At 43.8% G+C, this 14,895-nt stretch overlaps 1 protein-coding gene across 1 annotated transcript in view; it reads left to right on the forward strand.

Moving 5' to 3' along the window:
* Positions 1 to 14,895, forward strand: part of LOC122551909 (thrombospondin-type laminin G domain and EAR repeat-containing protein) — an 89,530-nt gene that overhangs the window by 38,877 nt on the left and 35,758 nt on the right. The window contains exons 6-8 of the mRNA XM_087988598.1: positions 3,719 to 3,850; positions 9,488 to 9,720; positions 11,336 to 11,522. Coding sequence (XP_087844724.1) covers positions 3,719 to 3,850; positions 9,488 to 9,720; positions 11,336 to 11,522 — 552 coding nt within the window. The remainder of the gene's footprint in view (positions 1 to 3,718; positions 3,851 to 9,487; positions 9,721 to 11,335; positions 11,523 to 14,895) is intronic.

Genomic DNA, 14,895 nt, shown 5'->3' on the forward strand with positions numbered 1-14,895 from the left:
CATGCCTGAGGGTTTTGCACCTCCTATTGTTGGGACCCAGTCAATGTAAACCTTCCTTTCTGGTTTCAGTTCATCTGACAGGGAGAGAAAGGAAGATTTCTCTAGCGCCTTACAATCAATTGAGTTACTTCTATTGAAGTGTTGTCACTGTACTGATGTAGGAAATGTTGTCTTATCACATTTGGACTGATGTCTCTTTAAGAGTAGAAAATGCATATAAGCCAAGTACTGGAATGCTATCACATGACCATGGGCAACAGGCTCTCTGCACTGTAATACTCAAGGTGAAAGCTGTGCCTGAGATTAGCTCCACTCTGTATATATTAGTGTAGCTTCAAATAAACACACCAGCAATCTTCAAATAAACAGAATAAATGTATTTAATTTGTGTTACATTTAGCTAACACAGGAAGACTGTTACAGGAAGTATGCCAGCCAATTTGCTCCCACTAGCAGTACGGTGGTCATGACCATGAAATCTGCTTTATATTGATGTTAAATGTTGTATCAAACATGGCCAGGATTCTGAAGATATCTCCTGTGCTGTTCTTCAAAACAGTCCCATAGAATCTGTTATATCCATCTGAGAGGGCAAAAGGTGTCTTGGTTTTACCATCTCTGAAGGATGGCACTTTTGACACTGTAGCACTTGCTTCACGGTCTGGTATGGATATACACACAGGCAGGGAAGACCCCAGGTTTGGTCCTGGCTCTGGTCTGAGTTTAATTAAGATTGCTTGTGGGCAAACTAAGGGGCCTGAGTGAAGAAATGAGAAAATTCAGCTCAGGCTCCTGCTTAAGATAACTTTAGCTACCCTCCTCGCAGGAAGGCCTCGCTTTGAGAATAAGACTGTGTTGCATGTCACCATAACATAGAATTCAGAACTCCTGTGTTCACTTACAAGCTCTTTCCACACCTGATCTGACCCTGCATATGCAAACCTTACATTCTGCCTCTCAATACCTCTAACCCTCTGTCACTGAACTGCAATGACACTTCACTCCATTTTTCCGGTGGGAACTTGAGGTTTTCCCTCAGGAACTGTCTTCCTAAACTCCTTTATCTGTTTAATTTCCATCCGCCTTTAAACAGCTTCTCAAAAACATCTCTTTGACCAAGCTTTCTGTCATTTCTTACAAGTCTCCTGTGAAGGTTCAGTTGCTGTTCCTCTTTCTCCATTCCTGATAAAAGGCTTATGCCCGAAACAGCGACTCTCCTGCTCCTTGGAGCTCCCTAATCTGTCAAGCTTTTCCAGTGCCACACTTTTTGACTTCATGCTGCTTAGCATTTTATGTCCGTGTTACTATGGTTAAGGTGCTCTATCAATATAAATTGCTGCCTAGACATTCCAGACGAACAGAAGTCAATCTGGGTGTGGAATTGGAAGAATGGGGACACCCACAGCATATGAATCACTGCCTTCAGGAAAATTCAGGTTGAGGTGTGAATCATCACAACTTCTGTCCCTGTGGATATATCTAGTTGGCTCCCGGCCTGACAACGCCTCGATTTTAAAATTCCGAACCTTGTTTGCAACTTCCTCAGGACCGTGGCTCTCCCCGTCTTTGGCAACCTGTCCAGTCATTGGCGATCTCTGTTGACTTTTACTTCTGGTCTCTTGTGCATTCCATGCCTTCAGCTCACTAAGCCCCTAAACTTTGAAGTTTCCCATATGAATAGGTGGCACAGCGCTCATGTGAATGGGCCAATAATCCAGAGATGTGAATGCATGGCGATTTGTTGCATCTGAATTCACTTAATTAAAGCAATCCCAGAATTTAAAAGTCGGTGTCCATGATCATGACCATGAAGCTATTGGATAGTCCTAAAACCTCAACTGGCCCAATGTGGTCCTAGACCCACAGCAATGTGGTTGACTCTTAACTGCCCTTAGCAGGCCATTGTGTTACAAAGAAAGCATAAGGATATTTCAACCAGTTGGAGCTCCTGGCCTTGACCTAGGTGCTGGATACAATAAAAGTACACCCTGTCTTGTCAATCCTGCAAAATTCTCCTTGCTCACATCTGGGGACTTCTGCCAAAATTTCACAGACTAGTCAAACAATAGCCCAATGTTAAATCATTAAATTATACTTTCTGGCCAGTGCTAATATTTCCTCATGAAGACTCGTGAAATTACAGGCAAAGAATTCTCCTGTTGATTACCATTTTCCACCCTTCCTCAGTTGACAGACTAGCACTCCATGGAACACTGCCTGGGAGAAGCACCAAGGGGAACAAGGGAACAGAATGTAGTTTAAGTGGGGCATTTCATTGTGCATTACCAAGAGTAGCACCACTATTGAGGAAGCTGGCTGAGTCCCAAAGCTGCCAAACTGGCTCTATAACACGTGACGAGATAATCAACATGAAGGAAAAAAACTTTTCTTACCAATGTACTTGTTCCAAATGATCTTTTCAGTCTGTATTGGTAACATTACCCTGTGGACAGTCCTGGTAAAGGTGAGTCCAATCTTTGTACTGCAGTGATTTGCTCTAATTTAGTGGTGTACTTATGACACTATCACCCCTTTTCTTGCCATCAAAACAGTGTTAATGTATTTAAGTGTGAGTTGTTAATGGATAGTCCTATTGATGCAAGTATTGGTAACATCGCCAACTGCAAATTCTCCTCCAAGCCATTCACCATCCTGACTTGGAAATATATTGCCATTCTTTCAGTGTCACAGGGTGGAAATCCTTGAACTACCTCCATAACTGCCCTGCGAGTGCCTATACACCATGAGGACAGCAGTGGGTCACCATTACCTAACAAGTACAATTAGAGATGGATAGTAAATACTGGCCTTGTCAATGACATCCATAGCCCAAGATTGAATACATTTAAAAGCATCTGTGCTTCTCTATCTCTTTCACCTCCAATATGCTGCTTAAAATGTGTGTCCCTTACTAAGCCTGTGTTCTAATATTTCTCTATGTGACCAACGTATACAAACTTAGTCAGAACTCTCTTCGGAAACATTTTGGGACAATTTACTATGTTAAAGGCACTATTGAATGGAAGCTGTTGTTACTGATGGAGAAATATGAATATAGATCAAAATAGTATGTCAAGTACACTTTGCAGTCTTTTTTCTTTATTCATTTGTGGGATGGGGGCATTGTGGGATGGTCAGTATTTATTACCCGTCCCGAGTTGCCCTTGAGAAGGTGGTGGTGAGCTGCTTTCTTGAACTGCTGCAGTTCAACTGCTGTGGGTTAACCCACAATGCCGTTAGGGAGAGAAATCCAAGATTTTGACCTAGCCATAGTGAAGCTGAAAATGTGTTGCTGGAAAAGCGCAGCAGGTCAGGCAGCATCCAGGGAACAGGAGAATCGACGTTTCGGGCATAAGCCCTTCTTCAGGAATGAGGAAAGTTTGTCCAGCAGGCTAAGATAAAAGGTAGGGAGGAGGGACTTGGGGGAGGGGCGTCGGAAATGTGATAGGTGGAAAGAGGTCAAGGTGAGGGTGATAGGTCAGACTGGGGTGGGGGCGGAGAGGTCAGGAAGAAGATTGCAGGTTAGGAAGGCGGTGCTGAATTCGATGGATTTGACTGAGACAAGGTGGGAGGAGGGGAAATGAAATTTTCAGCTCTGATCTCCAGCATCTGCAGACCTCACTTTCTCCTAGCCATAGTGAAGCCACACAGTGTCTAACTCAATGACTCGTCTCTGGTAAATACGAACGTTGTTGATCTCCTCTTGTGTTGAAATCAGAAACAGACATGAAGGTGACAATTGGAAGCCACCCACCCTGCACTGAGACTGAAGCCAGCCGTCTCTGGTTTGATGTTTTCAAGAAAGACCTTTATATCTGCGATGGGAAGATTTGGGTGTCAATCTTACAAGGTAATGCAACAATATCATTAAGGTAGAGATGGATTGTTTGTAGTGCCACCCCTCAGTGAAGTTGTTAATGAATAAATAGAATACATAAAGAAAGAAAGTCACATTTGTATGAACCTCAGCAAGGCTCATTACGGTCAATGAAATTTTTTTTACTCAGCCAATGAAACAGGGCACAATAAGCTCCCACAAACAGCAATATGATAGTTGCCAAGTGACCTGCTTTTGCAATGTTGATTGGTCAGGACTCCAGGGTTAACTCCCTTACTATTCTTTAAAATTGTGCTATGGTATCTTCTCCCTCCACTTGAGAGGATAGAATCATAGAATCCCTACAGTGTGGAAACAGGCCCTTCAGCTCAACAAATCCACACCAATCTTCTGAAGATCCATTCCCCTATCCTATTATCCTATACTTACCCGTGACTAATGCACCTAACCTGAACATTATGACAATTTAGCATGACCAGTTCACCTACCCTGCATGTCTTTGGATTGTGGGAGGAAACCTGAGCACCCAGAGGAAACCCACACAGACACGGGAAGAATCTACTGTCGCCCAACAGTAGAATCAAATGCAATACCCTGGTGCTGTGAGACAGCAGTGCTAACCACTGAGCTACCATGCCAGATAGATGCGACCTTTTTTCTTAACAATTCACCTCTGACTGCACACCCCTGCCTCAGGACTACACTGGGGTATCAACCCAGATTAGAACTTTCTGAAGAGGCATTTTGCCCACAATATTGTAAATCAGCGTTCAGGGTTCAAGTAGTGAGTCACGCTAATTCAGAGTGCATCAGTGCTGAACGGTACTGTCTTCCATGTGCGCCAATAATCAGATAAAGGTCTCTGAGTGTTGAATAAATTATCCCCTCCCCACACAACACATACACACACACCCACTCTCTTTCTGTTTCACACACACACGTATACACACACCCACTCTCTTTCTGTTTCACTCACACACGTATACACACACCCACACACCCACTCTCTTTCTGTTTCACACACACACACACACACAAACTCTCTCTCTCTCTCTAACGCACATAAACATACACGCACACATATGCGCCCACTCTATCTCTCTCTCACACACAATCACACACATTTACACATATACTCACACACATACTTTTTGCTGAATCTTTTTCTCAAATTTGATTTGAGGAGGAGGGAATCAAAAACTGGTTCCCTTCGAAGTCACTTACCATGCTGATTTAGAAGTATTTCCTTTCACTATCTCTGAGTCAAAATCCAAAAAGTTCCTGTCTAACAGAACTGTGGATTTATGCACAAACCCAAAGACTGCAATGGTCTCAAGGAAAACAGCTCTCAGAACGATTGTGGGTCGGCAATAAATTTGGGCCTCACCAACACCATCCATAAACAGTGAACAAGTTTTTAATAAAGCTTTTGCTATCAAAGTGGTTTTTTTTTGTCAGCAGTAGTTCAGTTCAAAGCATTTGTGCCTCAAGAACATGGGCTTCAAGGTTCCAGTTAAGTGTATGAGTAAAAAAATTCAAGACTGACACCCCAGTGGAGTATTGCAATGTCAGAGGTACTATCTTTCCAATGAGATATTAAACCAGTGCTCTGTCTGCCTGGTTGAGTCAATGTAAAAGATCGCATGGCACTATTTCACAAGAGGAGCAGGAGGTCATCCTCTATATCCAAATCAATATTTATCCCTCAGTCAACATCAGGAAAGACAGATGATCTGCTCATGATCATATTGCTGTTTGTGGGAGCTAGTTGCATGTAATTTACATTTCCTATATCACAGTCGATGGAAAATGGAGCTGGAAAACGCACAGCAGGTCAAGCAGCATCAGAAGAGCAGGAGAATCAATGTTTCAGGCAGGACCCTTCATCGGGACTGATACTTCATCAGCATCTGCAGTTCTCACTATTTTCAATTTCCTATTTCACAACATTAAATATACTTCAAAAGTACTTAATTGGCTGGAAAGTGCTATATTAATGCAATTATTATTTGTTATTTAAAAAAAGACCATTTGTGATCTTACCATAAACAAAATTTCAAAAGTACACAAATGTCTTTGATTCATGGGGTCTTTGTTAAACTGAAATTTAACAAATCTCCAATTGAATTCACTAAATATCTGAAATTAAGAGTCTAATGATGACCATAAAACCATTGTTGATTATTGGAAAAAAAATATCTGGCTCATTAATGTCCTTTAGGGAAGGAAGCTGACATCCTTACCTGGTGTGGCCTACATGTGACTCCAGACCCACAGCAATGTGGCTGACTCTTAACTGCCCTCTGGGATGGGCAATAAATGCTGTCCCAGACAGCGAGGCCCTCATCCTGTGAATTAATTTGGAAAAAAAATTGAAATAAGGTGGAACAAAGGAAAGGCTATTCAAGCCAAGAGGCACAGTTCCATCATGAACTCAAACATATCCATCTACTCTCCCAAGGAGATCAATCGAACCATCATCCAATCCTCAAACTCAGATTATTCAATTCCCTGGTGTCCATGACTCAACTTTAGTTTGTTTCAATTGATCTTTCTTCATTCCAAGTCAGGAAGCAAGCTATTCCATAGATTGTTTATTTATTTATATTTGTTTATGTTTATTGTTTATTTGTCTCTGTTTCCCTATAACCTCTTTGGACTTGTCCCTACCTCTGGGTCAGAAGGCCCAGGTTCACTCCCATTTGCTCCAGAGGTATATCATAATGCATTTGAACAGGTTAGTTAAAAATATATGCTCCAGAACCATCAGTCATATTCCCCTCCAATATTCAAGCCAGTTGCCATTTTAATGAACCAATTGATGCCACATTGGCTATTTTTGCTAAGACCTTTTCCTTGCACCACTCTCATTAAAAAAAAAGCTTCTTCACTTCCTAAAACTTGATTGAAGCCCAGCAAATGTTACATTTATGGACTGCAGTTTGATGATCATATTATATGTAGTCTGGCACTTGCTTAAAAAGCAACCCCACCTTTCATGGCTTTTGCATCTTTAATATCATAAAATATCCCAAGGTATTTCTCTGGAGTGTTATCACAAAAAACAACCTTAAGGAGATTTTGGGACAAGTGACCAAAGGCTTGATTAATGAAAAGGAATTAAAGAGCATCTTTAAGGAGGACCAGCATGTGGAAAGGCAACAGCTTTTAGGGATTGCACTCCAGACAGCTAGAGGTATGGACAGCAATGTTGGATCATGGTAAGTAAAGGAAGTGTAAGGGGTCAGAATTATGGGAAATGCAGAATCTCTGAACCTCGGAAGTTAACAGGGATTGGCCAGTCTGAAGCCGAGAAGCAATTTGAAGACAGCAGCCAGGATTTTAGCAGTGAGACATTCCTCTACCAGGAACTGGATTAAGTCAATCAGCACAGAGATGATGGGTGAACTGTCTTAAGACAGTTCGTGGTTTCAGGGAAAGTCTTCAAAACAGTGACACAGACTCCATGCCTATCACTCTGAAAAATACAACTACAAATTGCACTTCAAACCAAATCGTGCTTGGCATGTATACAGTCAGCAGGAACCTCAATACACATCTCTCCACAGTATCTATTAAGAAGCAGTAGACATGCTTACAAAACTAGTAACATGGTTAACAGCATGTCAAGACCCATCTATGTCAATGCAGATTACTAACAATGAGCGAAGAGATTGACACAAATTGGGCAGTCCGCCAAAGCCTAAGAATGATTACTTTTGGATTGTTAAATGATTTCAGAAATCAGCCTGAGGAACGTAAGACGTTACCATTGGCCTTAACCTTGAAATGGCCATACAAATAGAAGCTTCCAGCTGCACAACACACGCAGAAACAGCAGCAAATTATTAGTGTGGCTTAGAAACCCGGGTTCAAAAGCAGATGATTTCATTTGTGGATAGAATGGGGACCTTTTGGTGACAGAGTAATGTCTGCCTGCTTCAGGAGCAGTCTGGGTCATTACAGACATAGAAATAAATAAAATATAAATAAATAAAAAAAACACATATCAGTCTCCTGCTCTAAAGGTCAATTTTTAACCTTTCACGAACAGAATAAAGAGCCACTCAAAGCTTGACATTTTTGTAAATGCTTTGTTCATCCTTGAAGGTGCCAGTTTTAGCTCAAAGGGTCAGAATAACAAAGTGCCACCTCAACCAGGCTGGCAGGTGGGAAAGGGTTGGTGCAAAATGGAATGGGATGGCATTGCCCATTGCCTTCCCAACTCCTTTGGTACAATAAATACCGTGGGTTAGGTGTCAAGTTGAACTCCTGGCTTTTTCATATGTGCCAGCAGTATTTCACCAGCAGTAGGGACTGCCTGTGCCACATGGGGAGGCAGCCAGGTATGTTCTGGTACTCTGGCTCTGTGGAAAGGGCCGCTGCTAATTGAAAACATTCCCCGCTTCCCCAGCTTCCTGAATATACGCATACCTCCCCTCTCTACCAGCTTGCAGGGATCTTCCTGACTGGCCTCCTGAGGCAGCTTCAGTTACCTCATAATCTGGATGCCTGCAGTCCCAGCAGTGTCCACAGCCAGTGGTGGCACCAGTAGGATCAGAAACATAGAATCCTGACAGTGTGGAAACAGGCCATTTGGCCCAAAACACGTCCACATCCACCATCCAAAGAGTAACCCACCCCGTTCCCCTACCCTATTACTCTACGTTTACTCCTGACTAATGCACCTAACCCACATTATCCCTTAATGCTTTCGGCAATTTAGCATGGCCATTTCACCTAACCTGCATATTTTTTGGATTGTGGGAGGAAACCAGAGCACCCAGAGGAAACCCATGCAGACACAGGGAGAATGTGCAAACTCCACACAGATAGTCAAACCCAGCAGTTTAACCACTGAGCCACTATAGGACTGGAGGATCATTAGTTAGCTGGCACCTCTTGGAGGTGGGACATATCCTCTCCACTACCTCAAGAATCTAATTGGCTGAACGTGAGGCACACATTATCGAGTCATAGCTTCCCAGGCCAGAGGTGACAGGCTAACCCCCTGAGTCACCAACTGAGGACCCAGAGCCATCAATTCTGCTTAAAGTTCAGCCCCCTGAGCCCTCAGGTTGTGGGATTAAACCTTACTCTGGAGGTTGTAGAATGTTAATCCAGGCTGACGCTCCGCTGTTGCAACTCAGAGTATGCTGAATGATTAGGGATGCCGGCTTTCAGATGAAACCCCATGTCTCCTCTCAAGTTGCCATTTTTCTGGAAACAAGGTGAGATTTCACCAGCATTCCAACATTCATCCCTCTGCCAACTTCCTGAAGGTTAGATTTTCTGGCCACTAACATGTTAGTCTTTGTGGGATCTTGCTGTGTGCAATATGGCCGCCATGTTTCCGCAGTGCAACAAATTAAAAAGTGCTTTATTGGCTGTAAAATGCTGTTAGGGGCCCCGAGGTCATGACAAATTGTTTCATACTTTGGACTCTCCTAGAAATAGTGGCTAATGTTGGTCAAGAGCACCATCACATTTCCTGCTTTCCCATCATCGCTGCATTCTACACCCTGAATTGGTTGAACGACACAGGACAGTTGGTACTGGACTCATTGATGATCTGACATCCCTGCCTCCTCACCCCCCCCCCCCCCCCCCCCCCCCTCCCGTTTTGTGTTTTCTTCTTTCATTTCCCAGCTAAGGAAAGACTCGACTATGTGGAGAACTATCAAAATCTGGTGACCAACTCCGAAACACTAGATGTGGAGATCTTTGAAATCCCAAACATTGGACTCTTTGCCGCCACAGCCAATAGGAAGCCCCAGCCAGGTTCAACGATCTTCAAGTGGTTGAATGGGAGGTTTGAGCCATATCAGAACATCACAACCTATGAAGCCCAAGCCTGGAAACACTTCTCCATTGGCCCTGAGGTAGGCTGGGAAAAGGATAAATGGTATGTTTTCAGATTTCAGAAAGTATGGGCATGGTGAAGAAATGAAATTGCCTTCATTGACAAACTTCAACTGTTGGTGCTTAATGTGCTTGTGTACATGAGCATTAACTGACTTGGTTTCATTACTTTAACCTGGCCACAATGTTAGGACAGACCTCGGCACAATCATAGAATAGTTACAAATCAACAGGCGGCCATTCAGTCCTTTCTGTCAGTGCCAGCTCTCTACAAGACCAACTCCTACTTCATAAAATCCCTACAGTGTGGAAACAGGCCCTTCGGCCCAACAAGTGCACACCGACCCTCTGAAAAGTATCCTATCCAAAGCTATTCCCCTAACCTATTACTCTATATTTACCCCGACTAATGCAACTAACCTATACATCTATGAACACTATAGGCAATTTAGCATGGCCAATTCACCTAACATCTTTGGATTGTGGGAGCAAACCCATGCGTATATGGGGAGAATGTGCAAACGCCACATAGACAGTTGCCCGAGGCTGGAATTGAACCCAGGTCCTTGGTGCTGTGAGGCAGCAGTGCTAACCAGTGAGCCTCCATACTTGCCACAAACTCTTCCTCTACATTCTATTTCGAAGCTCAGTACTTTGAGTATAGGACTTGGGAAATCATGTTGTTGTACAGGATATTGGTGAGGCCTATTCTAGAATACTGTGTGCAATTCTGGTCACCCAGTTATGGGAAGGATATTATTAAGCTGGAGAGGGTTCAGAAGAGATTTACCAGGATGTTGCCGGGTATGGAAAGTTGAGTTATAAAGAAAGGCTGGATAGTCTGAGACTTTGTCCACTGGAACCTAAGAGGTTAAGAGGCAAATTGATAGAAGTTTGTAAAATAAACAGAGGTATAGATAAGAGTTAATGGTAGTTATCTTTTCCCTAGGATAGGGGATTTCAAGACTAGGGGTCGCATTTTTTAAAATGAGAGGAGAGATATAAAAAGACATAAGAGGCAACATTTTTACACAGAGGGTGGTTTGCGTGTGGAATGAGCTTCCTGAGGAAATGGTGGATGTGGGTACAGTTACAGTGTTTAAAAGACATTTGGCTGGGTACATGAATAGGAAAAGCTTGGTGGGATATGGGCCAGGAGCAGGCAGGTGGAATGAGTTTAGTTAGTGTTCCTGTTCAGCGTGGGTTGATTGGATCGAAGGGCCCTTTGCCATATGACTCTATGACTCCATGAAAGACATGGTTCAATCTGCCTCCACCACATTCTTGGTTATAGATTGGGTTAGCTCTGAGCTGTGTCAAATCCTTAGGTTGGAGTTTATTTTTTATTTGCTCACTAGATGTTGGTTTTGCTGGCTATTGCCCAACCCTAACTGTCCCTGATCAAAGCATTGTTGTTCCAGTGAGTACACACTTAGATTCACTCTATCACTGCATACATGGGATAAAAGAAGGGCAAGAGTTGTGCAGGGATAAATCTCTGATTAACATGGAAACTTTCTAATAAAGGTTTTTCCAAGATTTACATTTTGACTGTGGGAATGGAAGTGAGCCCAAGAATCTCAAAGGGACCCATGCCCCTATCTTGCACACTATTGATCCTCCGTGTCCTCTTAGGTTTTCCTGGCCGTGGCCAATTTTGAAAAGAATGAACGGAACCAGGAGTATTCAGTCATCTACAGATGGAGCAAGAGGAGGCTGCGGTTTGTTCTGTACCAGAGACTACCAACTCACAGTGCCCGTGACTGGGAGGCCTTCCAGATCAATGGGGAGACTTTCCTTGCTGTGGCCAATCATCGTGAAGGTACACTCTTCAGAATCATGTGTTGCTAGCTGCCAGCTCCTCTCTCCCTCGATTGAGACAATCAGTAGAGGAATACGATTGTATTGCAGTTCTCTAAATCTAAAATGAAACCCCATCTTTACTGCTCTCTGTCCAGTTTTGGACTCCACACTACAGGAGTGAGAGGACTGACCTTGGATGGGCAAGTGAAAATTCTCCAGAATGATGTTGAAAGGTTAAATTATGTATACAGGTTACACAGGCCAGGCTTGTATTCCCTCGAGTATGGAAACATTTTCTAATCTCCGAGATGCTAATACACACCTCTGAAGTATGGGCAGCATGGTGGCTCAGTGCTGAGCACAGTTCCACAGTCCAAATATGTGCAGGTTAGGTGGATTGGCCATGGGAAATACACGGTTACAGGAATGGGGATGGGTCTGGTTGGCATGCTCTTTGGAGGGTCGGTGTGGACCCGATGGGCCGAATGGCTTGCGTCCATACTGTAGGGATTCAATGATTCATAAGGATGATTTGAACCCAGAGCTGCTGGCTCAGGGATAGGGACACTACCACTGCACCAGAAGAGTCCTCACGAAGTATGGAAGATTAAAGAGTGCACTGATTAAGAAGTTGTTCATGTTAATTTTAAATCTGAGACATGTAGATTTTTGATAAGCAAAGGCAGGTGTATGGAGTTGTGCCACAGATTGGACATAGTCTCATTGAATGGTGGAACAGGCTTGAGGGGCTGAATTCCCTACTCGTGTTCCGAAGCTGATTAAAGGATTTGATGGAGTAAATAAGGAGAAACTGTTTTCTCTTGTGATTGATGCATCCACAACAAGGAAGAACACCCTTAACATTAGAGCCAGGTCATTCAGGGGTGATGTCAGGAAGAACGCCTACATTAAAGGTGGTTGAAGTCTGGAGCGCTGTCCCCTAAAAAAGCTCATGAGGCTTCGAGCGGGGGCCAAAGTGAATTGAAATTTTCAAAACTGAGATCAATGGATTTTTGTTTGACCAGCATGCTGAGGGATGTAGGACCAAGCGAGGTGAATCAAGCTAAGATGCAGGTCAGTCTCAGTGTAAACTGAGTGAAAGTCTGACTGGTCTCCTCCTATGATGTACTGGATGTACAGAATACATTCAAAGAAGCTGTCTCCTCACAGAGAGAGAGACTGATGTCAGAGGAAGGCCAATTCCTCTTGCACTCACCTTTCAATAAAGGCAATGGATCCACATCTGCACTCAGAATCTTGGGCTGTGCAATGCAGGGAACAGGGTTGAACCTGACTGATATATTGATGCAGCTGAAAATGTGTTGCTGGAAAAGCGCAGCAGGTCAGGCAGCATCCAAGGAACAGGAGAATCGACGTTTCGGGCATAAGCCTTTCTTCAGGAATATATTGATGCAGCAGAGGTATACACCTGCAAGGTCTTGCATGGGTCCAGGGTGGTCAGGGCCTGTTCAGACTGCACATGCATTTATTTTAGAGACCTGTAGAGCCATAAACCAGCTCTCTTAACTCTTTTTACATGGTGTTCAAACTAAAAGTTCCTAAATGCCTTCGATTTCTCTCCCACCGACCGAAAAGATCATGAAGGTTGTAAACAGAGGATAGTCGCCCCGTGAGGTTTTCCTACCGGGAGCATGTCAATTCATCTTTCAGTTTGGCATGTCTGCGTGTGTAATAATTGGAGTGCATCTGTCAGGACAGGCATTCTCAAAGTGATCTTCCCCAGTGAGACCACCCATAAGAGCCCAATGTCAGCAATTTGTTGACAGGATTCAGGTTGGGATTTGAACATTGCGTGCTGCCTTCCCCCTCCCCCACAAGGCGATCCCCAAGAGATCCTTTCAGCACGTGTGCCCTCGTGTCTATTTAGTGCTGGCTGGTGATCAAATTACCTGGAAGGCAGGAAAGCAACCTGGAGTGCCTTCGATGGCTGTGGATCCCAGTTTACTCTGCCTGTTAAAAGTGCCAGATGGAATGTGTGGGTTCTCCTCGGGTCTTTCAGGAGATCACCCCCATCTCTCACCAGGAAGCGACCTGTGCAGCAGGAAGCCCTGTGTCAGTTGGCTTGTCAGCCAGTTTGCAATGCAGAGTAACACCAACAGCGTGGGTTCAATTCCCACACCAGCTGAGGTTACCATATAGGACTTTTCTTCTCAACTCTTCCCCCTGCCTGAGGTGTGGTGACCCCCTCTCTCAGGAGAGAGCAGCACTATGGTGTGGTAGGGCTACTGCATCTGCCATGCATTTGCCCATTCACTTGTCCAAATCACCCCAAAACTTCTTTACATCCTCCTGACCAATCGCAATTTCACCTAGTTTGCGGTGGCAGTTGCTCAGTGGTTAGCACTGCTGCCTCCCAGCGCCGGGTTCGATTCCAGCCTCGGACAACTGTTTGTGTGGACTTTGCACGTTCTCCCTGTGTCTGCCTAGGTTTCCTCCGGGTGCTCCAGTTTCCTGCCGCAGTCCAAAGATGTGCAGGTTAGATGGATTAGCCATGGGAAATGCGGGGTTACAGAGACAGGGTGGGGGTCTGGATCTGGGTGGGACACTCTTCAGAGTGTCAGTGCAGACTCGATAGGCCAAATGGCCTCTTTCCGCACTGTGGTGATTATATGATCCTGTAGTAGCAGGTTCAAACCCTAGTTTGGCCCCATTGAAGTTGGTTCTTGCCCTACTTCGGAATAATCAGGAAAGAAAATGTCAGATTATACATTCATGAGGCAGAGAAAGGAAGATTTTGACATATAACCTTTACAGTGTCCCAAAGTGTGCAGGAGTTACACCCAATTCTTGAGTTTAATTTACCCAAATACTACGATTTCCAAGTAAGGGGTGAAAGGGAGGCTCACTAAAGCCCTTTGGAAATGTGGATGTTATCTGTGATTTGTCCTTTCCATTTGGCATTTTTATTCATACAGACAAATGAATTGGGAGCAAGAGTTGACTATTACCCTTGAGCGTGCTCTTTGTTGGTGGTTTGATGTTTTGAAAAGGCAGTGCCTCAGAGTGCCCAGTTCAAGTCATGTCTGCGGGACTCCATTTTTTCCCAGAATATTATGTATATTTTTTGTGGACTCACCAACGGGTACTGGGTACAAAAGTGATGTGCATAATAATTTGTGTTGATGTAGTGTCTTTAATGTAGTTAAATGTCCCAAGGTAAAATGTTCAGTGATCTTCCGTATTAGACTTTTCTGAAAGGACATAATTAATATTTTATTCAGAAAGACCAGGGGCCATCTATTGCAATTGTTGATTCATTATAGAATTTGCTGGTGTCCTATTGGATGACGACTTAGACATTGTTCTTCAGAACCATGCAGACAAAGGGCAAAAGACAATTTAGTATGTCTGCTGTTTGTGGATGCTACCCC

The sequence above is a fragment of the Chiloscyllium plagiosum genome, unplaced genomic scaffold (genome assembly GCF_037043375.1).
Source record: "Chiloscyllium plagiosum isolate Xiang-an unplaced genomic scaffold, Cpla_swu_hap1 HiC_scaffold_7, whole genome shotgun sequence".
In the NCBI taxonomy this organism is placed as follows: Eukaryota; Metazoa; Chordata; class Chondrichthyes; order Orectolobiformes; family Hemiscylliidae; genus Chiloscyllium; species Chiloscyllium plagiosum.